At 43.6% G+C, this 27637-nt stretch overlaps 1 protein-coding gene across 7 annotated transcripts in view; it reads right to left on the minus strand.

Moving 5' to 3' along the window:
- TNC (tenascin C) overlaps positions 1-27637 on the minus strand; it is a 122492-nt gene that overhangs the window by 24779 nt on the left and 70076 nt on the right. For 2 of the 7 annotated variants that reach the window (XM_045043153.1, XM_045043152.1), the window contains 9 exons: positions 25994-26257; positions 17486-17758; positions 16388-16660; positions 15512-15784; positions 12800-13072; positions 10236-10508; positions 8823-9095; positions 2591-2863; positions 754-1026 (listed from right to left, as the gene is read on the minus strand). In XM_045043153.1, coding sequence (XP_044899088.1) covers positions 754-1026; positions 2591-2863; positions 8823-9095; positions 10236-10508; positions 12800-13072; positions 15512-15784; positions 16388-16660; positions 17486-17758; positions 25994-26257 — 2448 coding nt within the window. The remainder of the gene's footprint in view (positions 1-753; positions 1027-2590; positions 2864-8822; positions 9096-10235; positions 10509-12799; positions 13073-15511; positions 15785-16387; positions 16661-17485; positions 17759-25993; positions 26258-27637) is intronic. The other 5 variants (XM_045043155.1, XM_011288474.4, XM_045043154.1 and 2 more) reach the window with 5 other exon arrangements.

The following is a 27637-nucleotide window of genomic DNA, read 5'->3' on the forward strand; positions in this document are numbered from 1 at the left end:
CTCTCCTTCTCCCTCAATTTCAGGAAGGAATTCACCCTACCTTTCATAGATCTTTCCCTCTAAAGAGACTGTTACCAATGAACTTTTTTCTCCTTGAAACAACTCACATGGAAAAGGGTCTGCATTTCCCCCTCTAGTGCCTTTTAAAGTTGTTATGAATATCACATAAAATCAGTGAGCTTCATGAAGAGCAGCTTGTTGACCTTGCCAGCTCCCTCCTTTGATCCTTCCTGATCACGGTACTGATTATTCACACACAGCATCTGATAAATATTCATCTTTATAGGTGGAGGTACCACTTCTTCATTATCCCCTGCCTGCTCTAAGGTCAAACATTTGACCAAAGAACAAGGAATTATACCTCTGCATTAAAAAAAAAAAAAACAAAAAAAAGATGGGATAATTGTCCTAAAGAAGGGTCTTTGGAATTTAAAAAATGTAATAATTACAATGATGATGATGTATTAATGAAAACAATGAAAATCCAAATAGCTTTAATTTACTGAGCTTTTGCTATGTACCAAATCCTCTGCTATGGGCTTTCCATGAATTATCTCATTCAATCCTCCCAGCCCATTCAATAAATGGCATCATACTCTTCTTGAATTAAGGCTTAGCCAAATTGTCCACACTCACACTGTCTATAATTGAAAGACCTTGGCTGCATTCAAAGATCTTGTAATTTCCCAGCCCTGTGAAAGAAAATCCCCAAGTCATGACTTTTCTTGGTTATATCCTATTTATGTACGGTACCTGTTGTTGCTATAGCACTGACTGGTTGGGATCGCCTTCCACTGCTTATTCCATAGAGTTCAATTTCGTACTCAGTGGCCTCTCTGAGGCCAGTTATGTCCCTGGTTCGTTCGGGGGCAAGTAGGGTTATTTCCATTGGCTCAGACTGCTTTTTGGTATCTCTGATTTTGAGAACAAAACTGTCGAAGACCCCATCATCAGCTGTCCAGGACAGACGGAAACCGTCTGGGGTGGCATCTGAAACCAGAAGGTGGTCAACTTCTGGCTCGGCTTCTAGATGGGAGAAAATGGTGGGAGGAGGAGAGAGAACATCATTTACCAGCCAGTGCAATCTTCTTTTCCAGTGGGCGTATCAATATTCAGTGGCCCTGTGGCTCTCAGAGATAGAAGTGTCCTGAATACCAAAAATAAAATTATCCAACACAAACAAGTAGATCTAGGGGAAGGGAAAGATGGAATTCACACATTCACTACAAGCCAAGTGGCTGCTTGCATATGTGAGTTTTGTCTAAAAGCAATTCTATAAATCCACATCTGGACTCAGCTTTGGCCCTCCCATGCATTATTAAACAAGTTCAAAGCCAATAACTTGTTTACATTTGTGCTCTGATCTCCCAATGGCTGAGTGCCCATCCTCTGTAAGACCTTTTTCTTTTCTTTTAAAAAGATAAATAAACCAGTATTAATGATCTGTAGAGTTGCCTATGATGATACTGCTGATTATATTTCCCTTGATCCTGAGCAAAATGGCCTTTAAAATGTTATGTTATGGTCTTTTTGCTTTTTTCTTGTTAGTACTGTTGTACTAAAGAAGGCTCCTACTCTCGACTTTTTTGCTTGCCTTTTTAACTATTAGATAAATGTTCAGAAGGTAAAACTGAGGCTTGAAACCTCTTGTGCTCCATACTTTGGACCCAAGGTATTATCTTGGATTGCCTTAACCAGACAAAACTCAATGTCAAGGTAAATTTAGAGCCGAGTTTCCCAAAGTGTACTCAGAGCAAACTATTCCTGTTTGTTCTTCTTCTTTAAAAGGCACCCAGTGTCAAATACTGCCTGGGTAAGTCCCTTTTGGAGAGACACAGGCGCATTGAGATCTTCTGTGAAGCCTTGTTGTCAAGGATCCTGTTAAACTATGTTTAACTCAGTGGTTCCAAAACTTATTTGATCATGGAACTTCTTCACCAAGTAGGACCTTTGAATATTCTATGGAACTAGTAAAATCTAGAAAGACTTTGGGAAACACAGATTTTTTACTGTTAATGTTGTTAATGTATGTATCTCTGGGAATTATTAGTCTTGAGAAAATTATGGATTTAGTCTGTGTCAAAGAATCTCTATGACATTAGTGTTTACCAATATAATAGGTCTGCAGTTGAGTTTTCAATAACAAGCCCACCTTGTAGGTTTATCAAGATCACAGTTGACATTTTAAGATGACAAAATGCTGTAAATAAGTATATCTTTGAAATATGCTCATTGGTATATTTCTTTTGAGAAGGCTGAAACATAGCTGGGGACCAGCCAGGATGTACACAGGAGAGGATGATGTGGAATAAGCACACAAGAACTACAGACAAGACATGGTCTAAAAGGACTTGGGATGCCAAGTGGCAAACATTTCGACCTTCTCATTTCTGGAGAGGGAGAAGAGGAGTGTTCAGTAGAGACATAAGACAAGGGAGAGTGTGATGGGGGGAAACACAAAAGAACAGGCCACATCTATGGATTCAGCAGAGAAAATGGACAAGAATGTTAAAACCATGGTGATATGGTAGATGGATTACATGGAAGGGAACCAAGGAGAGGAGAAAATGGCTCACTTGAATCCAAATACCTGTAACAATCTCAGCCCTCAAGGGTGTGGTTTGGTGCCCTTGGGTGAAGCCAGAGACCATGACCTCATAACCAATTCCAGTTATGAGGCCTCTGAGCTCCAACTTCCTCTGGGTTCCTGAAAGTGTGAATTCCTGGGGGTCCAGCAGCTTCCCAGAATCCACCACCGCTACTAGGAAGCTGTCAAAGGCATTCTCCGATGCCATCCAGGAAACTGTGAACCCGTAGGGATTAATGTCGGAAATGGTTAGGTTTTCCAGAAGGGGCAGGGCCTCTGAAAGAAGGGAGGAGTGAAAATAACTCAGGTTAGCAGCACTGACCCTGCAGGGATAGCACAACTCTCCACGGATACTGAGAGATACCCAATCAAACACTAAATGTGTTAATTTCTCAGAAAACGAATATTTAGTAAGAGCTTATTGGCTGCCAGATGATGTTATCTTGTGTAAATCTCTCAACAGGCCTATGAGATAGATAATATTCCCATTAGACAGGCAAAAAAAGCCTGAGTTTCAAAGAGGTTGATTGGCTTGGCCAAAGTCACAGAGCTAGTATGTGATAGAGCAAGGTTTTTAGCTGGATCCCACTCCAAAGGCCATGAATTATTCCCTGTATAATTGGATATCTTGTGTTGGGTTTGTACCTCTTTCTCTATTTCCAACTGTCTTCTGGTCTTGAAGGAAATCAGCTCTTTTTTTCCCCCCAATATACTGATATACTTCCTTTTGGGTACACTTCATATGTTTCCATTTCACTTCTAGTTCACATTTTGAATCAAGTTAATGAGGCCCCTTAGTGACATACATCTTCATTAGCTGAAATAGGGGGAGGGGGTAAGATTTTTTTCATGTGGCAGAATTAACAAATTAGGGTTATGGTCCAGTAAGCAATACTATGATTCACTGATTCTTTTGCTGTTTGTTTTCCTGGATAAAGTAGGAGGTAAGGACATGTCGGGATCTTTAATAAGTTCTGGTGTCATCTGTTCATTCATTCACCAAACATCTGTGTCCCAGGCACCCTTATTTCTTAGGCATCAAGGGGTCTTTTCACACACTGGGATTCCCAAAATAGTGAGGTTATATCAGGTAAGTTTCTAAGTGCTAAATTCTAAGTACCAATTGACAAGGCTTCATGTTTATTCTCCTATTTAATCCTCATAATGACACTGTGAAATAGCTACTGCTACCTTCCCCCTCTCCCCCATGATATCTAAGGAAACAGAGATCAATGACTTATATACAGGATTCCAAATCTACTGGGTGGCTAAGCTGGGCTCCCACCCAGGCCATCTGATTCCAAGCTCAATGCTCTTTCCACACTCTAAGCCAGTGTCTAATTAGTCAACCCCATCAGGGCTGGCAAGTCTGGAGGCTTAAGTAGGATTGGTGGAGAAGGTTCAGAGCCCCCCGCTCTAGCAAAACGAAACACAGTAATAGTGAATGTATTTTTTATTGGAGGGGACATGGGGCTGGGAACTCCATGACCAAGGCTGCTTTAGCCACACCTCATTTACAGCCTTCTTTTCTGCTGCTTCTAAATGGAAACTTTCAAAGAGATAAATGACCTTACACTAATGCCCAGAGTCTAATCCATGCAATGTAAAGAAAAATGTTTTACAAAGAAGTCATCGGTGATTGAATGAACAAGTAAATGAATATCCTCATCCCCAAAGCAAAGATTTAAATTTTGTTGTGGGCTGGACTTCCTGTACTGATTTAGCATATTTGGTATTTGTTTTGAGGCTTTTTTTTTTTCCAGGTAAGGATCTTCCGAAAATCATAATTCTATTGAAGGCGAAGATGAAATCACTTATACTGTGCAAACAGACTTCTTTGTCTCCAAGACAATGGTCTCAAGTTCTTTTGCTGAGTTTATTTAGGTAAGTGGCGCCTCTTTGGATAGCTAGCCTCTGTGTACCTCCACACCATCAAAGCAGCGGATTCTCGTGAAAAGAAGGGCATTCAGGCTAATTAGTCAATCAAAGTCTTGTTATTTATAGTCATTCATGTTCAGCTTTTTTTTTTTCTTTTTAAAAATATGCTTCTTTTAAAACTCAGGGTCTTTTCCCTTCAAGGATTAGCTGAGACAATGCTGTAACCAGATCTAGGATTCCCAAGACCAGCCCTCCCAGACTGCCTTTCTTCTCTCCGTTCTGCGGGAGGTCCTGTGGGAGGCTACAAGAGATGGCCTGATGGGGTCTGTGGCTGGCCATTCCTGCCCTCCTGTGCATCGGGAGGCAAGAGACTGGGAGCCCCCACCACTCTCTCCCCTGCCCCACTAAGAAATGACCATGTTCTGCATTTGAAGACTTTTTTGAATGACTGAATTCACAGTAGGCAACGGGACAGAAAACATAACCACTTTTTGATCTTACATTAAAACACGTCCAGTGTTCTCTTGAAAATAGTAAGAAAATCATGATTTCATAACAATAGCTGCTGAGTTTCTATCTAGAATTGTTGCTTATTTTTAAGAATGCTACTTCCCTCCTAGGAAACAGCAGAAAGAACCCAGCATCGTAAGATGCCTACTGGATGCCAAGCCATTAAACTTTATCATATCCATTTAGATCCTGAGACAAAGCTGACAGAAATGGCTGTGGGGGTCCCTTTGTCAAATATAAGGAAACTGGAATTCAGAACAGTTAAGAACCAGCCAAGGTTATGCAGCTAAGAATATGTGGGGGAAGTTCAGAAACCACTCAGGTCTGATATCAAAACCCTCACACTTCTAGGTCATCATGGCTGCTTCCAATTAAATATTTAATTGATCTTATTAACATATTTTATCGGTAGCGATTTAGATGCTGGGAGAGGCCTGGTTTAATGTGAATCAGCAGGCAAAGTCAGTCTCCTGAAAATTATCAGTAGTGGAAGGCAAGAGACTTCTAAATATTTTCTGAGGTATGTAGCCTTTGCCATTGATTTGGGATGATCTCAGGAAAGAAAACGGAAAGCCATTTCTTTATGTAATTCTTCAGTAATTCAAAGAGAGGTTGGAGGTCAAGTTCAATAAATGGGTAAGCTTCAATTAAGTTTGGATTTATCTGCTACCCTAGGTCAAACCTTCAGTAATTTGCTGTGGATGCTGACTTAAGACAAAGTGTTTTTTTTTTATTTAAAGAAAAAGAGAAATTATTATATTTCTGGGGCAAGTGGTTTATAAACTGCCTTACTTAGCATGATTTATGGCAAAAATTCCTGCTCCAGGCTGTGGGTAACTTAGAACTCACTTTTCAGCCAGAATTGCTAAAATATGTATCAGCCTATAAAGCTAGACAGGAAAATCCTTGGAAGCTTTATGCAGCTGTTGAGTACATGGTCTCCATGTCCCATGAAAAGCTGCAAAATATCCCTCTTTGCAAAATACCAGAGGATCTGATCTCTCTTCACTTAGATGTTTACATCTGGAGTGAAGACTCTACTGGGGGTTGACGTTCCCTTAGAATGCCTATCACCTTTCCTCTCTGCTGTCCCCCATCTCAAAATTCTAAATGGACAAGTGAGAACCTTTGAATGAGTACCTGTCATGACAAAAGCAGTGAGGGGTCTCGTGGGGTCCCCAGCCCAGGTGGTCCCTGCCACACTAATGTCATAGCCAGTGTTCTCCAGCAAGCCGGTGATGTGAGCATGCTGTGTGTCTCCTGAGATCGTGAATTGCTGGGGCTCATACAGCGAGTGAGAATCGCTAACATTGACAACAATCTTTGCAAAAAACCTGGCTCGAATGCTCCAGGACACATTGAAGCTGTCAGGAGTAATATTGCTAAGGATTAGAATGCCCAACTGTGGCTCTGGCTCTGAAGGGAGAGGAACATGGGCAGAAGAGAAAGGAGATGCATTATTAGAGGAAGCAGTTGGTTTTTCCAGAGTATAGCCATAGGACATAAAAGTGCCAATCCCTCCAAATATTTGCAGAAAGGTAGTATATCAGGCTGTGGCTACACCTGCAATGACTAATGCTAGAGAATATACTTTCTCTGCAGGTATGGATGTGCACTCTTTATAAGTATAGACACGACTACTTGCTGGCCATAAGAAGAAAGGTGAACAGGCATTAGAATGGCAGATAGGAGCAACAGAGAATATTTAGGGTGCATTTCTAAAGGTTTGCAGCGGGACACTAGCTCTGTAAGATGTCCTAAGAAAAGTAGCTTTTAGTAAAGTATGTATGGGTATTCTATCTCACCCCAGAGATTCCCAAAGCCTGAGAGTATTTTATAGCCTCCGAAATGCTGGTTCTGTAAAGAAACCTACTTAATTTTGTGCAGCCCAGAATTTCATAAACTTATTGATCAGTGGATACTCTTTCAAAGGATATTCTTTGAACATCTCAAGTAGCTTGTGGTTCACAGAGCATGTCTTAGGAAATGCTACTTTGAAGTTTCCTTATTTAGTTTTCTTTTGATCTATTTCGATTGTACAAATTAAAGGCTAATATCCATACAAGAGAAATTCTCCAGTTTTTAGAAATACAAAGGTTTCCTACACACCATAAGAAAATCTGCATCTTACCCTGAATACCGTAAAGGTAAAAATGGCTTTCATTAGAAAATTCTTGGTGTATGCAAAAGTTAAAAGAAAATTTAAAGTTAGGTGTTACATTTTCTAACTAGAAAATTTACTTACTGGATAATTTGGGAAGATAAGTGGTTCTCCTGGAGGTTAATATTCTCTTGTCCCTTAAAGACTAGGAGATCAGTGATCAAGGCAACTCATTTTGTAATGTAGGGGGCCTGTACTGCTAGTTTCCACTAGGATGTATACGATCTGGCCTCCTCAATGCACATTTATCGAGCAATACTAACTTTAAAGTAAGTTCGACTCGAACTTTATTTTAGAAAGAGGCAACAGTCCTGGAGGGTTGAGGTACCAGGGTTAGCACTGAAGGTTGGGAAGAAGCAGACTGTTTCTTCCAAGGACTTGGGAGTTGTTTTGCTGCAGCTCCAGTATTAGGAGGAAAGAAGGGACTCATCTGGATAAACTTAAACTGGACAGTTGCACAGCATAATTTGATGCCACAAAGTCCCTAAGGGCAAAAAGAATCTGGCCCCAAAGCAGAAGATAGCCATAAGTAACGGCATGGAATCTCCAACTTAGCAATTAGTTTGAGAAGATAATGACGCTATAATTTTTAGCCATAACATTGGCATAAATTACCTCAACCGCACTAAAGGTAGAACCCTCCAAGTGGGCCTCTGTTTGCTCTTTCCCTGTGTTTTGCTGTGGCAGCAATCTCTCAAATTAAGGATGCATGTTAGGATTCTTCTCATGCCACCAAAAAGAGACTCGCGATGTGAACACATTCACCATGCAGAGTAAGACTTAGCTTCTCATGGCCAGCTTGGCCTCCAGCTGTCTCCCAAAGGGTGCAACCAAGCTCAGGAGTGAGGTACAAGAAAAACCTCAAAGAGAGAGTGAGAGAGAAGGTATGGCCAGTGTTCCATGCAAGCTGGGGTATCTTTCTCTCACCACTTCTAACCCTTCGAAATAATTCTTGGACATGCCATATGCTTCCAGGAAACATAGATATTTTCAAAAATGTAATACTCTGAATGTTCACCACATGCACCAAGATTTGGACAAGATGACAGATGAAAGAAGGTGGACATTTTGTGACAGGTATCAGAAGATGACAAAGCATGCTTGGTGGGGTAAATGTCAAAAGAGAACAGTCTATTTGTAGGGAATGCAAGCAAATAAAAGTCTCAAGAACAAGATGAGACCACTGGGTCCTCTGGCTCTGGAAGTGTGTGTTAGGGTCTTTTCTTTGCATGCTTCTTGCACTGTGTTTCAGAATCTTGGAAGAGAGAAAAAGGATGAATATCATTCTGACCAGGGAACTCAAACTGGCATGCACACACCTCTTTGGCAATGTCATAGGCAAACTCTGATTAGACCACAGGCAGATGATAATGGGTAGAACTGGAAATGATTATTCAAGATCAGATGAGAAGGATGATGTAGAAATTCAACCAAAGCAAGTCAGGTTAACTCTATATAAACAAACAGAGCAACTCCAGATGTGAGTGCACATTTAGGAAAAAGAGGTTGACTTCTGGGTGATTGTTTTTCTTTTTAAGTTTTAAAGCTCTGATTTGGGTGGCCCTGTCAAATTTGGGAAAGATCTAGAGGAACCAGGAGGATGAAAAATGAGTAGCGAGGGCTTTTTGGGGGACTGCTCCCCAGAGGAATTTCAATGGAGAGTGAAGAAGCCATCGTGGGAAATACCTGTGGTTGCTTGGGCCATTAGAGTGTGAGCGCGGTGCCCGCCCATCAGCCCATGAAGGTGTGCAGTGTAATTAGAAGAAGCCGTGAGGTTGGTGATGACTGAGCTGCGAGACGCCGCAGGTACAGAACGCACTACCATCTCCTGGCCGTGGTCAGAATTCCTAACTTCGATAAGAAAGCTATCAAAGGCAGCCTCTTGGGCTTTCCACGAGAGGGCCATACTGGCCCAGGTCACATTTGAGATAGTGAGGTGGCTAAGGAGAGCTTCGGCCACTAAAGCAAGCAGAAAAAAATATGAAAGTGTGTCAATTTAAAACACTGTTACAATAGAGTCAAAAACTAAAACACATAAGACTAAATCCATAAAGTTTTAGACTTCACCCTTTGGTAAAAGACTTGTCCTTGTTGAAACCCAGTTTGAGCCATGAGAAACAAATATAAGGGGCTGAATAATTTTCTCCTCCAGGTTTTTGTGTACTTTAATATGGCGAAGATGACAGACCACCCTGCTAACAATCTGTAGTCTCACGCAGAATGAGGACAGACCTTCCCTCAGCCATGGGTGACTTAAGTGTTAGATGATTTTGATGCTACAATGTCAACCTTTTTCTTGGATTCATTATCCAAAATGTGCTAAGAATGCTATTTTGAGTGGCTAAGCTTCTCCTTTCAAATTCAGATAGAGAATTCTCTTTTGCTGCGTGCCAGAGAGGGCCTCACATAGGATGTGTACCACAGACACTACAAATTTAAGTGAGAGCAGCTTATACTCTGGCTGGCCAAGTTCCTTGTATAAACATGACGACTTCTATTTTTGCAATCAACCATTTACTCTTCTGGGAGCAAGACAGCCTGTTCATGTATTTTCTCCTAGAGATTGCATTGGATTTGGGATGGTCTGGATGGCATGACTTCCTTGTGCACCCATCTGATTAGTAATCTGCTTTTTTTTTTTTTATCATTTTCCAAGTTGAAAAAAAATAACAGTACCAACACGATTTCATTAGACCATTGGGATATTTGGGTATTAGGAGGCCAAAGATATTAGGATAACACAAAATATAATTTTTAAGACTTTTTTGATGCAGACATCTTTCCAAATCAAGGACAACTCTTGCTTCTTAGGTATAGAAGGGTAGAATTCCTTTCTCCAGATTCCATATGGCAATCTGGGCCAGACTACATTTTATGCTGCAAATGTCCTGGTCAGTAATAGATCAGGCAAAGGGTTTAACAGAAATCCACCATTTGGGCTGCTGTTGGAGAGAGTTATGTTAAGTAGTGCTCTAGCCTAGCATTGTGGAGCAGTTAATGCACTGTGGCTTCACCCTGCAAAGAAGGAGTGAATGAGCAGCTTCACCCTGCAAAGAAGACTCTAGAGAGAGGCGGTCAGAATGGAGAAGGCAGATGTACCTGTGGTGGCCGTGGCACTGATGGTTTGGGTCCGGATGCTGGGAGCAAGTCCCGAGAGGTAGACAATAAAATGATTATTAGGGTGTAGCCCTGAGATGTGGGCAGTTCGTTCAGCACCAGAGATATTATATTCCATCGTCTCCAAAAACCTATTGGAATCAACAATTTCAATGGTAAAGGTCTCGAAGGCCCCGTCGGTGGCTGTCCAGGAGAGATTGAAGCTCTCAGGAGTTATGTCAGAAACAGTTAAGTTTCCAATTTCAGGTTCTGCAGCTGAAAAAGGAAGGGTAGGGAAGAAGAAAAAATAAATGAATTTGGGTTGATTATTTGGCCTGTGTTTTAAGATTGAGGTTGTTAAGAGAAACATGGCTGGGTAGAAAGACCTGCTAGTTCAGGGTTAGGGGGAAACCAAGCAGTGTTACCAGTCAGTGCCAGCAGGAGAGAAAAAGGGGATTTGTTAAAAGAAGAAAAGAGGAAGGTCTGGCAAATTGGATTCCCCTGCTCTGGAGCAGCCATACATGACCAAGCTGGCTGAGAGCCCGTGTGTGAGAAGACATCTGAATGATGTCAGCTGGAACCGTGGTGCCTAAGCTCAGATGCTTCTGGGAGCCCCGCCGCAGGGATGCTGGCCATCGGTCAAGAGATATGAGTGCTGGCAGTCTTTAGTTGCCAGAATTGCACTCAGGAGACCACAGTTACTTGGCTCCCTCCTGCAGGCATCCTTTGCTTTGAGGGAGCTCCCATCTATTTAAATAAAGGCTAAATAATTCTGATGCCATCACCCTCCCAAAGGTGGTACCCTGAGGCTTCTGATTTTGTGACTTAAAGGGAACTGGCAACTTGTCAGTGTGATTCTTGGTATTTTCATCATACTTCTGACAAGGGCCAGCTGCTTTCATATTCTGTTAGAATAGCTCGTCCTCTCTTAACTGCCTCTACGGGAGCCAAGAAAGCTACTACTTACATTGCCAACCAAGAGAGCTGAGCCGAGGCAAGGCAGTCAGGCAACCCCTGTTCGGCCAAGAAATAACATTTTGTCTTGGAGATGGTCCTACCAGTGCTTTTCTGTGCAATTGGAATAAAATATGCAGAAGGCAAGCAGAAGCAAGGTGTGAGGAGCAAGTAGTGCCTCTCTAGCAGGGAAGGGGAAGGCCTTCCCATCCCATCCCATTTAGTGAGACACAGATCAGATGGGGTCATGGACCTTCCTCCTCTCATACCATTTCATCAGAAACAGGAATGTCGCTATCATCAAGAAGGAAAAAAAAAAACACATAAAAATATGAAGGGCACCCAACCACAAGGTCTGCAGGAAAGATCAGAAGCGGCAGGTGATTTCTCTTGCCTTCTGGGAAGGGATGATTTATGAATGTCCGATATCGTTGCCAGTGGCAATTTCTAGGCATTTCAAGGTCACCACTCATACAGTGGCTGTCTGTATTCTGTTGATCTCAGTGAGGGTTATTGAAATGATGGAGGCTAAAATGCAGGTCTATGCTTTTGCTGGAATCAGTGAGGTTGTACAGGTTTGCATGAAGGTTTGGTTGCCATAATTACCTGAAAATGGGGCAGGCATATGCAAACCCAAGCAAGACAACCTCTACTGAGCTTCCAACCAAGGGAGGCATATAGGAAGATGCGCAATGGAGAACGGTGCTGGGGAAGGCTGCTTGCTGAGGCAGGCCCCTGGGGAAACACTGACTGCCTTGTCCCTGGAGCGGAGTGACTAGTAAGGCACAGCACACCCTCCTGGGTCAGCGCTGGGAGTGTGCCATATGCAAAGGCCAACACTCCAGGGAGCAACTCTTATTTAAAAGAGCAAAAAGGGCATCAGATCTTTGACATTCATAGCCTGGGACATTCCTTGCTTCAAATGCTGCTGTGTGTACTTCTCTGAATGAATGGCTTTTTCTTTGGTACTGTCTCCAGTCATAATTGTGTGATTTTTTTTTTTCTTTTTGGTCTAGCTATTTGCTAATTTGGTGTTCTAACAATGACTCAGTATCTGAGAGAACTGCCCGGAGGAGGGTAATTCAGTTCTCTTATTATACTCTGTGTATTTTAAAGAAACATTTAAATTAAAACATTTCTTTTAAATGCAAGAACCACAGTGCCCATACCCTTGAGGGATTTGGGATAGAAAAGCGCCTTTTCCAACTAGCAAAAAGACCCTCTAAAGTAAATAACCTATGCTTTACCAGAACTCACACATGGTAAGGGACGGCTTTTAGTTATATCCTAGCACTGGAAAAGAGAATTAAAACCATCAGGCTGTCTCTTGAAACCGAAAGCCATCATTCAAAAGAGAGTTAGTGGTAGGAAGTCTGGGAGAGGCTGGAGGCTGGAGGTCAGAAAAGGCAACATCTTTATCATTCATCCTCAAAATGGCAGAGGCATCCAGACCAAGGCACAGCTTATGGTGTGGTCTCTGGACATGCATGACCAGCCACTAAGGGGCATAAGGGAAGGACTCAGACATGGAGAGAAGCTGACTTTCCGCAAAGTTTCATGGAGAGAAAGCAGGGTGGCTTGGGGAGGGGCGTCAACAGTGGGGAGGAAGGTACCTGTGGAGGTCTCAGCAGAGAGCACTGGTGTTCTATAGCCCCGGATCACCCCATAGATGGTGACTCTATAAGGGGTGTTGGCCTTGAGGCCCGGGACGTCCACAGCCCGCAGGCTGCCGGGCACCGTGAGGTTCTGAGCTGTCTCCACCCAGTTGGCCTCCTGCACCTGAATGACAAAGTGCTCATAGGCCTGATCAGTTGTGGTCCAGTTGAGTCTGAGGCCATCCCAGCCAGCCTCGGTCACGGCTATGTCCGCCAGCTGGGGGAGCTCCTCTGAAGAAGGACAGAGACGTTATTTGTCAGTTCTGCAAACCAAAAAAAGGAGGAAACCAAACATCCCACAGCCCAGCTCTAGGGAAGAGAGAAAGAGGCGAGAGAATTTTTGTGTGCAAGTGTGGTCATTCTTGGTCTCTGGGCATTTACTTCTGACTTGAATTGTGGTAATCTGGCCACAGCCCTTCTTCAGGAGTTGAAAACAGTCAGAAAGGGGAAGATCTGCGCTGTTCATCCTTGAGATGGCAATACTGTCTGGACCACTGCACAACCCACAGGGGGTCTCTGCACATGCATGGCCAGAAATGAAAGGGCAGTTGGAAAAGTGGGATTGTGGGTCAGGGTAAGGGGGATAGGGATGTTAAAAGTGGAGGCTTTGGAGGCCGCTGGGCTTTAGTTGGAATTCCCACAATGATCTTTATTAGCCAGGTCATCTTGGGCCCGTCACCCAGCTCATCTCTGAGTCTTACTCTGCTCACCTATAAAGGGGGCTGACATATCACTGGACTGTGTGATGGCTAAATACCATTTATAAACCCCTATCATGCCTAAGCCATCGTGAGTGCCCAGTAAGTGGCTACCCAACAAATACATCACCGTTTAGATGTTTCCCCTTGGAACTTCTCAACCATACTGGAGAGAATTATCAGCCTCATTTCAGGACTTCGTGTTGAAGAGGTTGTCTTATTGCTGGCCACCTGCTATCAGGCAGGCTTTATAAAGTGTATGTTGTCTCAGTGTGGACATGTGTGATGTTTTTTCTCTGGACTCCACTCGGCTTTTAGGGATCAAATGTTCTGCACTAGATTCTTGGCTTGGTTCTTTCCCTCCCACCTTCTGCTAGTACTTTGTGCCAGAACAAAGAGTGGCTGCATCATGAAGCGAAGCCATTTGTGCGAAATGAGTGCCCACTTTTAATTAAAAGTGGTAAATTTTGCTCAGCCAATGGTGCAGAGCAGGGCCCACTATTGATCTTCCTACCATGTAGCAAGGAGATTTAACGTGTTTCTTATTGCCGATTTTAGAAAGTCTGGATTCTGAATACGGGAAAACCCACTGCTTGGTGGGATACCTCTCAGGATTATATGCAACCGCTCAGACTTTTTAAAGGCTGCCGTGGCCATGCACTTGAAGTTACAAAAGAAAATATCTGTAAGGATTCCAGCAGCCAAGAAAGGTGCATCGAGGCACTTGTTCTCAGTGCCTGTGAGTCTGAGCAAACTCAGCCTTTTTGAGGGGCTGTATTCAAACGACCATGTAGCCTTGGTGCTCTGGTGGGGGTACCAGTGAAGGCAGTCCTCCCTGCCCTCCTAGTTCATCAAGAAGAGCTGTTCATTTATCTGGCATGTAGTGAGGTTCCTGGTAACGTTTCACGTGCAAAAGGAATTCTGTTGTTACAGATAGAGACTGTTAGCATCCTGCATCCAGATCACAGGTGCCTCAATAGCCCCTCTGGCTCACTGGGTCTGAAGACATTCCAGGCAGCACAGGATAACACTGACTCAGCCAGCACAGCTGGATCGTAACATCACCTTTCTCATTTTTGGAATTGTGTGTCGTTTCTCACAAGCACCAACTTTACTTGGTATATGTGAGCAAGGAGAACAATTTATTTGAACTAGGTTATTTGGATAGTATTATCAAAACACAGGATAGATAGACAGAGAAGGGTATGGACTTAGGGCCCAGCATAAGAACCCGATTACCAAAAATTTGGCCCATTTGCCCCCTTTAAAGCGGTTTCTAAAAACTCATGAACAGCACAGAGTTTCCAATGACAGATGGAACAGCATATTTCCAGGGGACAAATCGAGATAAATTGTTTTTCCTCCCTAAACTGAATGAAAAACATTGAAGTCAAATGTGGCTGTTTTTTCTTGGAAATATGCCTTCCCTGAGTGTCTCTTAAGGAGAGACAGACTTGAACAATTTCGGCAGAAGATCACTTCAAAGGTTATTCCATAGAGATGTGACTACAAGTTGGACAACGTTAGGGCCTCTGAGGCCTCTAATGGTAAGATTTCTCTAGAAAGTTCTGACCCTATTCTTGTGCCACCATGGCCCTACTGTTTATGCTATTTTTATTAGTTACATGGTTATCTTATATATTTAGCTATGTGCCGTTCAATATTTACTACAGGAATGGAGCTTTGCTAAGCATTTTTGGTCATTATTTCATCTACTGCTCAGGACCATGTTCTGAGGTAGAGTATTATCTTTGATTTGAAGGTGAGAAAAGAAGGCTCAGAAATGTAAAATGCTAGACCCAAGAAAATCCAGCAAGGTGCAATTCCAACCCAGCCCTTCCTGAGTTAGAGCCTCCCTTCACGCTGCCTGTCGGAACACTGAGACCACACTCAGACACGTGGGGAATGTTCTCTCTCTTCCAAAGAGAGGTTGGCTCAATCATGTCCCTGGTATGGGAGGAGGGTCCTATACCTGTGATGGCCTCCAGAACAACAGGTCGAGTGCTGCGGCCCCTGACCTTGCCACGCAGGGTGACCGTGTAAGGGGTACTGGCCCGGAGGCCTGGGACTTCCACGGAGCGTAGGCTGCCAGGAACCGTGAGACTGTGAGCTTCCTCGGCCTGGTCAGCCTCCCGGACTGCAATGACAAACTGCTCATAGAACCCCTCGGGGGCCGTCCAGTCCAGGCTGAGGCCATCCCAGCGAACCTCGGTCACTGTGAGGTTTCCCAGATCTGGAACCTCCTCTGCGTAAGGACAAAGAGTTGCTGAGTTACTAAAAAAGGTAATTGCGTGCTAGGATTCAGGTGAGATGACATTTTGGCTGAGGTTGGGATGAGTTGTCTGGTTAGTGTTGATTACAGATGCATGATTTACAGCAGGTGTAGAGCACACTCTGTTGGCACTAAAGCCAGGGGTTTTCTGTTCAGTCTCCGGGAATGAAAGATAGTTCTAGGAATTGTTCATAACTTCCATTCTTAACATACAAATGGGGCTTTGGGGGAATCTTTTAGTGTGTTCTTAAAATGAGCTCAGACCAATTTTTTTTTCCCACTTGCAAACTGTGTTTTCCAACTTCTTAGCTGTTATGACTGAAAACTTGCTTTGAAAGAAAAGTCACCTCTCACTTTTGTAAGGGAAGAGTAGGTGGAATTTTCCATGGAATTGGCTAACATGCTACACTCGGACTTGGCCAAATAAGGGATATGACATTCGGATGGGAGCGGGGATGATTCACCGGTGTTCCCCAGTGTGGCAGGGGCTGAGCCCAGCTTACAGCAGGAAGAGCTTTGATCCCTCCTGAGCAGAGACAAGGGGAGGAAGTAAATTAATGAACCAGTCTAGAATACCTGTCAAGACTTCAACAGAGAGAGGAGTCGTGCTGAATTCCTGCGTGACCCCACGGATGGTGACGTTATAATGAGTGGCTGCTTTGAGCCCAGGCAGGTCCACGGACCTCAGTCCTCCGGGGACTGTGAAGTTCCGGGCTGCCTCTACTGTATCAGTCTCCTGCACCTGAATGAAAAACTGTTCATAGGCTCCTTCCGGAGCAGTCCAGCTGAGTCTGAGGGCATCCCAGCCCACCTCGGACACCATGATCTCTCCCAAATGGGGAGTTTCCCCTGGAGAAGGACAAAGAACTAGTTTAATGATCAAATCACACAGCAAGATCCAGGGAGTCTTGAACACAAGAATAGGCTTTATATTACTTAAAAATATATGACTGTCTTAATAAACATGCAGCATGCAGCTATTCATCCTAAATTTGAGGAATAGAACAAAGAGCATGAGGTATAGAAAAATATTTGTCATCTTACTTTACTAAAGAACTGTCCTAACCTTCAGTGGACAAGGAGATTAATTTTGTGATTTTTTTTTTCCTTTTAAGTATAACGTCTTAACATCCCTTGCCAAGAGGGAGCCTGTTTGTGAAGGTAAAGATCCTTGCCTTTGGGGCTGTGTGTATGGTCCCCAGGCAGGGCTGTGCACAACTCCAAAGGGTGTTGTTCACATGGGTTGTGGTGTCAAAGGTACCCCTGGAGTCATGTAGCCTGATGGCTTCCCTCCATTAGACACCATGGTGCCATAACTTGGGGCAGAATCAGTCCATTCAAAAGCAAGTTGTGTCTGGGGCGCCTGGGTGGTTCAGTCGGTTAAGTGTCCAACTCGATTTCAGCTCAGGTCATGACCGTACAGTTTGTGAGTTCAAGCCCCACATCAGGCTCTGCGCTGACACTGCACAGCCTGCCTGGGATTCTCTCTCTCTCTCTCTCTCTCTCTCTCTCTCTCTCTGCTCCTCCCCCACTTGCACTCTTTTTCAAAATAAATAAACTTAAAAAAAATTTTTTTTCAAGTGAACTGTGTCTGGTTATGTGTTGTGTCTGGTTATCTGTGGGTAGTTTCCTGTTAGGAAAAGCAGAAGCTAGAGACAGAAGGATAAGAGGTACCTGTGGAGGCCTCAGCAGAGAGCACTGGTGTTCTATAGCCCCGGATCACCCCATAGATGGTGACTCTATAAGGGGTGTTGGCCTTGAGGCCCGGGACGTCCACAGCCCGCAGGCTGCCGGGCACCGTGAGGTCCTGAGCTGCCTCCATCCTGTTGGCCTCCTGCACCTGAATGACAAAATGCTCATAGGCCTGGTCAGCTGCGGTCCAGTTGAGTCTGAGGCCATCCCAGCCAACCTTGGTCACCGTGAGGTTTTCCAGTTCAGGGGCATGGTCTGAATAATGACAGAGATGGGTCAGTTAAGCCATTCCTCAAATCCCTCTCCTTCTGGGAACCCAGAAATGGCAAACCCATTGCCAATGCTGAAAGTCCTGCGGTGGGAGCCGGGGCAGGGCCGAGTGCCGCGTTTCTGCATCCCCGAGTGCTGCTGTTGCCATCAAAACATCACCAGAAAAATCAATGTAATACTTTATTTTGCCTTGTGGCATATTTGGGTGTGTCTTGTGGAAATGGTATATTCCTACTGACCAGTGTCCTGTGAATATAGAAAACTCTCCATATCCACATTAGGAGTGCTCTAGGCTTAAGTTTCCATTTTGGAAAGTGTCTCTCATTCTAAGGATGAGATCATAAGGAACAGCCTTCTGCTATTCTCAGGATTCTTGGTCTGAGCTGCTCAGCCTTCTGTATTGTGAGAAAATGGGCTCCTTTTAGATTCCCTTCCTTCTCATGCTTCCTCAATCTCCTCCAGAAGGTCTGCTTTACAGTCTCTATGTTGGAATTTTTGTCCGTTTCAGAGGCTCAAATCCGTTCACATAAACTACTTCAGAAAGATCAGAGATAAATTAACCACAATTCAAGGAAGGCATACTGAGGAAGGCGAGGAGTCTTTGCAAAATCGTCCCTTACTGGATGGAAAGACTAAGGTCTGGGAGGAACAGAGCTTATTAAAGCTCAATTAAAATCAAAGGTGCCATCTTCATTCATCTCATTAACACAAAAAGTACAATAACAATGCACCTGTCTGAATATGCCTTCAAGGTGATAATTTGCCCAGGGCTGAGCTTAAATGGGCTTTGCATGACCTAGGAAGAAAGGATTTCCTCTGGAAATGGATCTTGTAAACAACTGAGCAAGAACTGCCTTGAGCTCATTTAAAAGAACAAATTGTTTCTGTGTTTATGCCTCACATTGGCTGCTAGTTTCAAATGGACCCTATGTCCATTAAAGCACACTTCTAACCTGAAAATCCTAGCTCGAAATCTGATTGAAGGGGCACCTAGGTGGCTCGGTTAAGCGTCCGACTTCGGCTCAGGTCATGATCTCATTGTCTGTGGGTTTGAGCCCTGCGTCAGGCTCTGTGCTGACAGCTCGCAGCCTGGAGCCTGCTTTGGATTCTGTGTCTCCCTCTCTCTCTGCCCTTCCCCTGCCTGTGCTCTGTCTCTCTCTCTCAAAAATAATATAAACAGTAAAATTAAAAAAAAAAAAGAAATTGAAGATATCCTTTCTGAGGGATTTCTTTTCAAGAATCTATTTAATTCAGACTTTTCCAAGTTCTGGGAAAAGGTTCTTCCTAATGTTTTATATTGACAAAGTTTATCCTCCTTCAAATCTTGTTTGATCCAGAACAGGGGTCTGTAAACTATGATCTGAGGGTCAGATCTTGCCTGCTGTCTATTTTAAAAATGAACTGCTAACAATGGTTTTTATATTTTTTAATGATTGGGGGAAAAACCCAAAAAGATTATTTCATGACATATGGAAATACAAATGAAATTCAAATTTTGGTGTCATAAATAAAGTTTTGTTGGAACACAGCCATGCTTGTTCATTCATGTATTGTTGATGGCTGCTTTGTGCTACAAAGACACTCTTGAATAGTTTTGACAGAAACCTTATGGCCTGAAAAGTCTAAAATATTTACTATCTGGGCCTTACAGGAAATGTTCACCATACCTGATATTGAACTACATCATACAGGCTCCTCATTTAACCCAAATTCATGCCCTGAAGCTCACCCAGAACCTCGTAGCAGTTCTTAACCACAAAAACGTGATCTTGATGAGAAAGAGAGGACCTATAACTCAAAGTGATCTATCTGGTTTTGGAGAAAGAAAGGGAGAATCACTCATCCTTAAGCCCCCTGGCCCTTGGGAGGCCAGGAGCAGTGCTACACAGATAAAACAGTTGTCTCCATGGCCTTGGGATTTAAGCACAGCTAAAATCAGAAGTGCATCCTTTCCAAATATCCTAGCAGTCTTCATGCATAAAAAACAATCTAAGCAACACATTAAGGTTAAAGAAGTTAATCCTAGAGCCCATAAATGTCCCCTCTTACCCTACTTCCTTCTTTTTTCTCCTCCTTCTGTCAAAACTGCTTGTCGGGAACTTGGCTGACATTGACGATTTTCCCCTTTATGTGAATTAAATCACTGTCTTTCCTTCTCAGGTAACTGCTTTTTAAGTTGTCTCTCGAATTCTGACATAAAACTTTTTTTTTCCCATGAAAACAATGTTAGGAATCAGGATGTGAGGGGTGAGGGGCAGGTGAGGGGAGTTCCCTAACTGAGGCAGGCAGGAGGTGATTATGGTTTGTCTGTGAAAGCTTTTGCAGTAAAGACGGATGGAGAGAGCACAGGAGGGGATCCACAGTGGGGAATGTCTTTTCCTGACGAGAACCATCTTCTTTGGACCGGCTTTTTTATATGCCACTGATACTATTATACAACGCCCCTTGCATCCTGCTTCATCTTTTCATACGGTTGACAGAGTAATTTTCACATAATGTCATGTTGCTCAGTAAATAGTAATAATCACACTGATAACACTTCCACCAAAATGTTTGACTATTCTTCCACTTTTTTTTTTTTTTTTTGGCTAAGCAAATCAAGAAAGAGTATCAGTTTATCTTTAGTGAGCAGTCTGTGAGTGTTTCCATAATGGGTGATATCCGTGCGCCCGCAATCTCTCATTAAATCAATGCTAGTCAGATAAGTAAAAGCTGTAACTTTCGCTGAATAAACTTGATTGAGAAATTAAAGGGAGAGAGATAATAATTATGAAATTGGAGGGAAGAATATGAATAAAAATACATCAGACAATAGTTGAGGTGGGGACCAAAAGGCCTCACATAAATGCAGACTCTACATTTCAGCAACAAACGCCACACTGGTGGGCTCACTGCCCCAGAAGCCTGGTGTTTCCGCTGTGGAGTTGCACGCTGGATTTCTTGGCATTTCTTTATGAAAAGGCTGTTGTCTTCTTCTTACAGCTGTGCACTGGCATCTACCCTCTGAACAATGTCAGTGGGCCTGGGAAATCAGAATTTCGAAATCCCAATTCTATGCTCATGGTGGGTTGACCAGCTGGCCTGAAGGAATTTCTGGCTGTGCTAACTTTAAACCTTTAGATGTGCCAACTTTAAATCTTCCACCATCTTGAAGACGGTAATTACCAAGTGCTGGCTGATTAGGAATTCACTTTTAGTGTCCATTAATGGGAGACCGTGATTCTCCCACAGTGGGGGGATGGCCAAATTCGAGCCCAAGGACCCCAAAGGGTAGATTTAATTGCTTTGATCTCATCTTGAAAAGTCAAGATAATTAAAATTAAAAGCCTTGCCTGCCTGAAAACTTTTCAGTGACTCTTTATCACTGTCAAGAATGAAGCCAGAGCCCCTCAACACAATATTCACTGCCCCTTGTAGACAGTCTCTGATGATGTCTCCAACCCCATACCTAGCTGTTCTCCCCTCCATCATAGAGCAGGACTGGATAGCTTATGTTTCACTAATGTGAAGTTGCTCACGCCTTTGAGTTTCTCACATGCTGTTCCTCCTGCTGGAAATGTCATTACCCCCTTCTGCACTTCCTTCTCCTTTTCCTTTTTGAGGACTCGGCCAAGTATCACATCTTCCGAAGAGCCTTCTCTGATACCCTTCCTCCCCTTTGCTTGGGTCTGGAATGGGTAGTTGTTTCTGCTTTCATAGCTTCCCACACTTCCCTCTCAAACAGACTAGCTATATTCTTATAATTTGGGTTTGGGTTCTCTCTTTCTCATTGCAACATGCATCGTTTCTTGAGGAGAGGGGTTGTCTCTTCCTGTTCTATATACCAGCATTGCCTGACCCATAGCAGTCAAGTAATAAATATTTGTTGGATGGTTAAATATTTGAACAAATTTGGTTTGCTCCATGAAAAAATAAAAATGGCATCGCAGCAGAATGTTCTCTGTTACTTGCAGCTGTGACTATAAGCAAAATTCCACCTTTTTGCTTCCCAAACCCTGGAGAATTACTGGAGTATCATTGTTGAGTCTTACGCTGGTATGGAAAGATGCTTTATTGGCCTTGTGTTTTACATATTCTGTCTGCTTTGTCCTTTACTGCTTATGGCAAATTCATGGCCTCCGCTTTAAACAGGGCTCTTATTCTGAGATTAAGCAGAGTATATTCTGAGTTTATCAGAACATAAAGGTGGGGTTAGGCATGGGGGAGAGGCCTTGAACACACTAATTTTCTTCAACACTAACAGGGATAGTATCTTTCTCCTCCTCCCTTCCTTCCTTCCTCTCTCCCTCTCTCTCCCTCTCTCTCTCTCTTCCTTCCTTCCATCCATCCTTCCTTCCTCCCTCTCTGTTTTTTTCTTTCTTTCTCTTTCTCCCCCTCCCTCCCTTCCCTTTCTCCCTCCTTTCTTTCTTTCCTTTTGTATCCAGAGTAAGCTTAATTGAAGACAACAGAATAGCTTCCCTTCCCTTAATCCTAAAGGTATAGCATTTGGGCTGTTATGCAAACGTGGAAGGAAAAGACCAAGAAGTTCAATGGAAACACTACCCCTCTGGAGTAGCTGGGGTCCCCGAATGCTCATGAAGCACACACAGTGTGCTTGGCTGTGCCTAAGGCAATGGGAATGCAGCACTGGATAAAAAGAAACAGAGTCTTTACATTCTGGTTGGTAGTAGGAGGCAGGTCATAGGCAAATAAATGAATTATTGAATAGTATCAGGCCAGGTCAGTGTCATGAGGAACTCTGGAGCAGCATGAAGGGCTAAATCAGGATGGGAACATGATTTCACACTGGTGACCAGAGAAGTCTACTGAGATGACACTTGAGTTGAATAAAATGAGGGAGATGCCAATGAATAACCGGGAGAGGAGTGGCATTTAGGCAGCCGGTATAGCATGTACAAATGCCCTAAGGTAGGAGCAGGCTTGGTATACTCAAGGAACAGCGAGAAGGCCAGGGTGACCACAGTGAGATGCATAAGGGGACAAGTGGTGGGAGGGTCAGAGAAGTTGGAAGGGCCAAATTCCGTAGGGCCATGTGGGCTGTGGTAGGGTCCTTGGATTGTATTTCAGGTGTGATGGGCAGTTAGCTTATGCATACTTTTAATTTGGTGCTGCATCAATTCCACAGCTAGAGCTCCAGAATTCTCTGGGGGAAAAATGCTTTAGGGGCAGCCAATTCCACATCTCCAAAAAACCCACAGATAATGAATAGCACTTCAGACTGCTGCTCTTCAGAAATCTGTGATGCAGAACTGGGAGTTCCTTTCTTCTGAGGTTTGAACCTGAAGTCCTTTGACATTTTGGGACTCACAGCCACAGGGAACACTTGCCCAAGAGCGCCCACTGTATCTGTTTCTTTTTTCTTTCCATATGTATGTTCTTCCCATATGGACAAGGCCAAGTGCCTATACTTGTACTTACACATACTCCACAACCAAGACCTGTTGGTCTTTATGGGTCTGTGCAAGAGCTTCCTCCCATTTTAAGCCTTTCATGATGCCCAGGAGTCACTGTGTGCTTCTGCTGCACCCTCTGTACCCCCAACTCTAGAAAGTCGAGTGTTGTGTTGTTGTCTGTCAATCTGTTTATCAGCAAGTTCCTTGGAAGCACACATATGTCCTAACTGATCCAGTAGCCACAGAATTTAACTCATGGAGCTCAGTAGCAGTACATTATTGAATGAGGAAATGTAGGAGACTTGAAAACATAGAATTCAGGAGAGGAAAGAAACGCCCACCTAACTTTTAAGAAAATTAAATTGTTCTATGGAGAAAGCCATAGGGAAAAATATTATGGAGATTGTGGAGGAAGAGCCAATAAAAGGAACTTTGCCCATTTTACTGAAATGAAGGACATCTTTAAATAGACAACATGATTTTTTGGAAACTGTATTAAGAATGCATGGCTGCGGAAATGAAACCACTGAGCCTTTGGGATGCCAAAACTGGGCTCTTAGTCAGAGACAAAGTAATTCAAGCCTGTGGTTCACTTAAAAGCTTTCATCTTCTTGAGTGGCTGAGGCCTGGGGCTTCCCCACTGGAGACAGGAGATAACCTAGCTCCAGCCAGGGGGAAAATGATAGAGGGGAGATAGGAAACTCTTTGATATAGCATTTGTCAAACCCAAGGAAAAGCAAAAAGAGAGACGGGAGAGAGAAAGAGAGACAGAGAGAGAGAGAAGAAGGAGAAGGAGGAGGAGGAGGAGGAGGAGGAGGAGGAGGAGGAGGAGGAGGAGGAGAAAAAGAAGAAAAGAGGAGAAAGAGAGGAAGAAGAAAAAAGAGAAAGAAATGCTTTCTCTCTTGTTTTTCTGATTCTCTCTTGTTTTGCTGTCTCTTGACACCTCATGACAAGTTCATGTCTACAAATCTGAAACATTCAAATCTCTATCATAGAATTATTTCTTTTGGATTCTATTTTGCTCTTCCCTTCTCTAGGATTAAATTGTCCCTCCAGAGCATCCTTAAGGATCATCACATAGCTGGGTGGGAAGCAGTACATGCACAGAGTCCATAGAATCGACCACCTGAGCTCACTTTAGACTCTCTGAGGAGGCTGATCTTTTTCTACCAAATAGCCTTTCGCTCTCCAACAGTTTTATGTGGGCAGTGACATGCTGAGACAGAAGACTACCTTTCCTAGACTTGCTTATAGCTAGGAGCAGCCTATGAACTATGAGAAATCAACGGTGAGGTTTCCAGAGAGACTCATCTAGGAGGTACTACTCCCTTTTGGTTTTCCTTCTTCCTCCTCCATGCTGCCCAGAACACGGATGTGAAGGCTGTACTGCTAGAGCCAAGGACTAAGAATGGTGGAACAGAAACAGAGAAAAGCCCAAGTCCCTGCTAACTTGGACCTGCTATGCCATACCTGAACCACCTAGGCTCAGATTTATCTTCTAAGAGAAGATATCAACTTCTGTTTTGCTTAAGTGACTGCTATTTGAGTTCTCTGTTACATGTAGGTGAAGGTATTCATTCACAAATGACAAAGACTCTTCAAGGCATATCCAAATTTGCCCATCATTACAACCCCTTTTCTGATTTTCGAGATTGAGTTGGAGTAATATCTCTTCCCTAAAACTTTCTCGGGCTGCCCCTGGTTCTCCCATTCACCCCCTTTCCTTGACTGCCTTCCATCCATCTAACATTCTAGTTGGTCTCCCTCACAGACAGGGAGCAGGAGCCCGTAAGTGAATATAACAATGCTAAGTATGTGACCCACTAGTCCCTCAAATATCAGCACAATACTGTGTATTCAGTGGGTTCTAGATAAATACTAATTAAATCAAGACTAAAGAATATTACTTTCAAGCCTTATAGAATTAACATTTCTGCCTATACCTCTTTGAAAAGTTTGGGGCCAAAACTATATGCACGTATTTTTCATGTAGGAAGGATGGATGGTTTTTCTGATCGTTTTTTCAACTTAGCCACTGAGGAAGGGTGGCAGCAAGTACAAAGAACAGGATAACTGGGATGGAAGGGACACTGGAGATCAGGATTTAGCAAACCAAGTTGGCCTCTTGACGACTAGGGGAAAAGAGAAAATGGGAAGGGTGCTGTGAAAGGCTGCTCAAAGGACCATATGCAAATTTTCAGGTAACCTTAGAGGGAAGCAAAAGACCTGGAATGAAAACATTAGTGGGAGGGGTGCCAGGCTGGCTCAGTCAGTGGAGCCTGCAACTCTTGATCTCAGGGTCGTGAGTTCAAGCCCCACATCGGGTGTAGAGATTACTAAAAACAATAATAATAATAAATACGTTTAAAAAACATTTAGTGAGAAATACCCGAAGAATTATTACCAACGTCATGGCCATCTTGAAAAAATAATGAAGTGCAAAGTAAGTTATCGTTAGGCTAAAGAGAGGGGGGACAAAAAAAAAAAACAAACCCAGAAACAATTTGAAAGAGTCTGTAAAATGCACCAAATTAATTTTAAAAAAAGAACCAAAGACAAACACCAACCCTGATGCTTTAAGTTCTCCCAGGAAGAAATATTTAGCAAGCACTAGTGATTTCCCAGCAGGAAGACTTTGCCAAATCAGCTGACAGGGGAAAGGTGGGGAAGCGGCTCCTTCACAGTGTTATTTATGTCGAGGAGGCACGAGGAGAGACAGTTGTGCGTTTTCTCACTTGGGTTTCCCTTATGGAGACAGGCCGACTTAGGGGCCTGCAAACCTCGGAATCAACAGAGGGTGTGGAGGGAGCTCAGAGGCCGACCTCACCTGTGGACGCCTTCACTCGCGCCGGCTTGCTCTTGTGCCTGCCCTTCTCGGCTGTGAGGAGGATGGTATATTCCTGCCCGGGTTCCAGGCCTCTCAGCACGTGGGAGGTGGCATCTCTTGGAAGCTTCACCTCCACCGGCTGCCCTGAGGGAAGGCTGTAGTTGAGGCGGTAGTGGTCAAACTTGGCCGAAGGCTTCCTCCAGAGCAGGGTCAGGTTGGTCTCCGTGGTTTCAGAAACCCGGAGGTCCTTGGGTGCATCCATGTCTGGGAGGAAAGCAGAGAGAGATGAACATTCCTCAGGCTGGGAGGCTGGGCTGCTTCTGGGGCTGGAGGGCAGCTCTGGGCTCCAGTCCCAGCTCTGCATACAGGGGCTGGCTGGCTGCGGGCGACTTTCCCCTCTGAGCCTGGGTTTTCACTTTTGTCAACTGCCGCTGAACACTGCCTTGGCATTTTGGAAGATTAAGAAGAATACAGTGGTACATCCATACCACGAAGTACTACTCCATTAAAAGCATCTAAAAAGAACTAACTTTTAAATAACTTGAATGGACCTTGAGAGAATGACGCTGAGGGAAAAAGCCAATCTCTGGAGGCTGCATACTGGGTGAATCTTTATATGTAGCATTCTTGAAATAACATTACAGGGATGAAGGAAAGAACAGGGATTGCCAAGGGTTAGGGAGAGGGAGAGAGAGGGAGGTGACTGTGGCTACAAAAGAGGGGACAAAAGCGATCCTACTGATGGACTATTCTGTGTCGTAAAGACACCAGTGGATTAAAAAAGCTGCTGATGATAAAATTACGTACAACTAACTACACACACATACAAAAGTGAGTGCATGTAAAACTAGTGAAGTGTGCATAAAGTTGATAGCTTGCATCGATGTCAGTTTCCTGGTTGTGATACTATTCTAGGATTACGCAGCTTTAACCCTTGGGGATCTCTCTGTGATATTTCTCGCAATAGCATGTGAATTGACAATTAGCTTGAAATAAAAAGATAAAAAAGAGTATGTGTGCAAGTGCTTAGCATTGGCTCCTGCATAAAGAGGAAGCTCCACGAGGCACGATCTATGTTCTCTCTGTACACCAGACCCTTTTTCTTCATGGTGCCTGGGGGAAGTAAGGAGGAGGCTGGTGGAGAAGTAGAGGGAAGAGTTTCCTTTCCTTTCTTGCTTTTTTTAAAAAATAAATTTTCCAGGAAAAAAAAGAAAGAAACTTGAGGAAAGAACCAATGGCTTCACATCACACCGCTCCTTACCACCCTCATCCAGAGCCTGGAGCTTCAGGATGGAATGGATAAGAGCAAAGTCTGTCTGGAACCGTGTTCCTGCCACTTCTCATCTGTGGGACGAGGGTACATAATAAAAGTCAGGTGTTTCCTAAGAGAAAACCCCCCAGATATGTTTGGATTGGTTCATGGTTTACCAAAAAAGTGGAAATGATTACCAACTTAAAAAAGTTTGCAGGTTTCTTATAAACTCTGGTTCCAATTTCTCCTAAAAAATTCTTGTTCCCCTCAGTATCATTGAGATGTGGCGTGCTTATGTTACTTTGGAATTAGACATCTGGGCTGGATGATCCTAAGGGCCTCTTTCTCCTCTGTGTGTCTACTGTTTCTTTCAAAGTAGGTTTTCTGTCGCC

The sequence above is a fragment of the Felis catus genome, chromosome D4 (assembly GCF_018350175.1).
Source record: "Felis catus isolate Fca126 chromosome D4, F.catus_Fca126_mat1.0, whole genome shotgun sequence".
NCBI lineage: Eukaryota > Metazoa > Chordata > Mammalia > Carnivora > Felidae > Felis > Felis catus.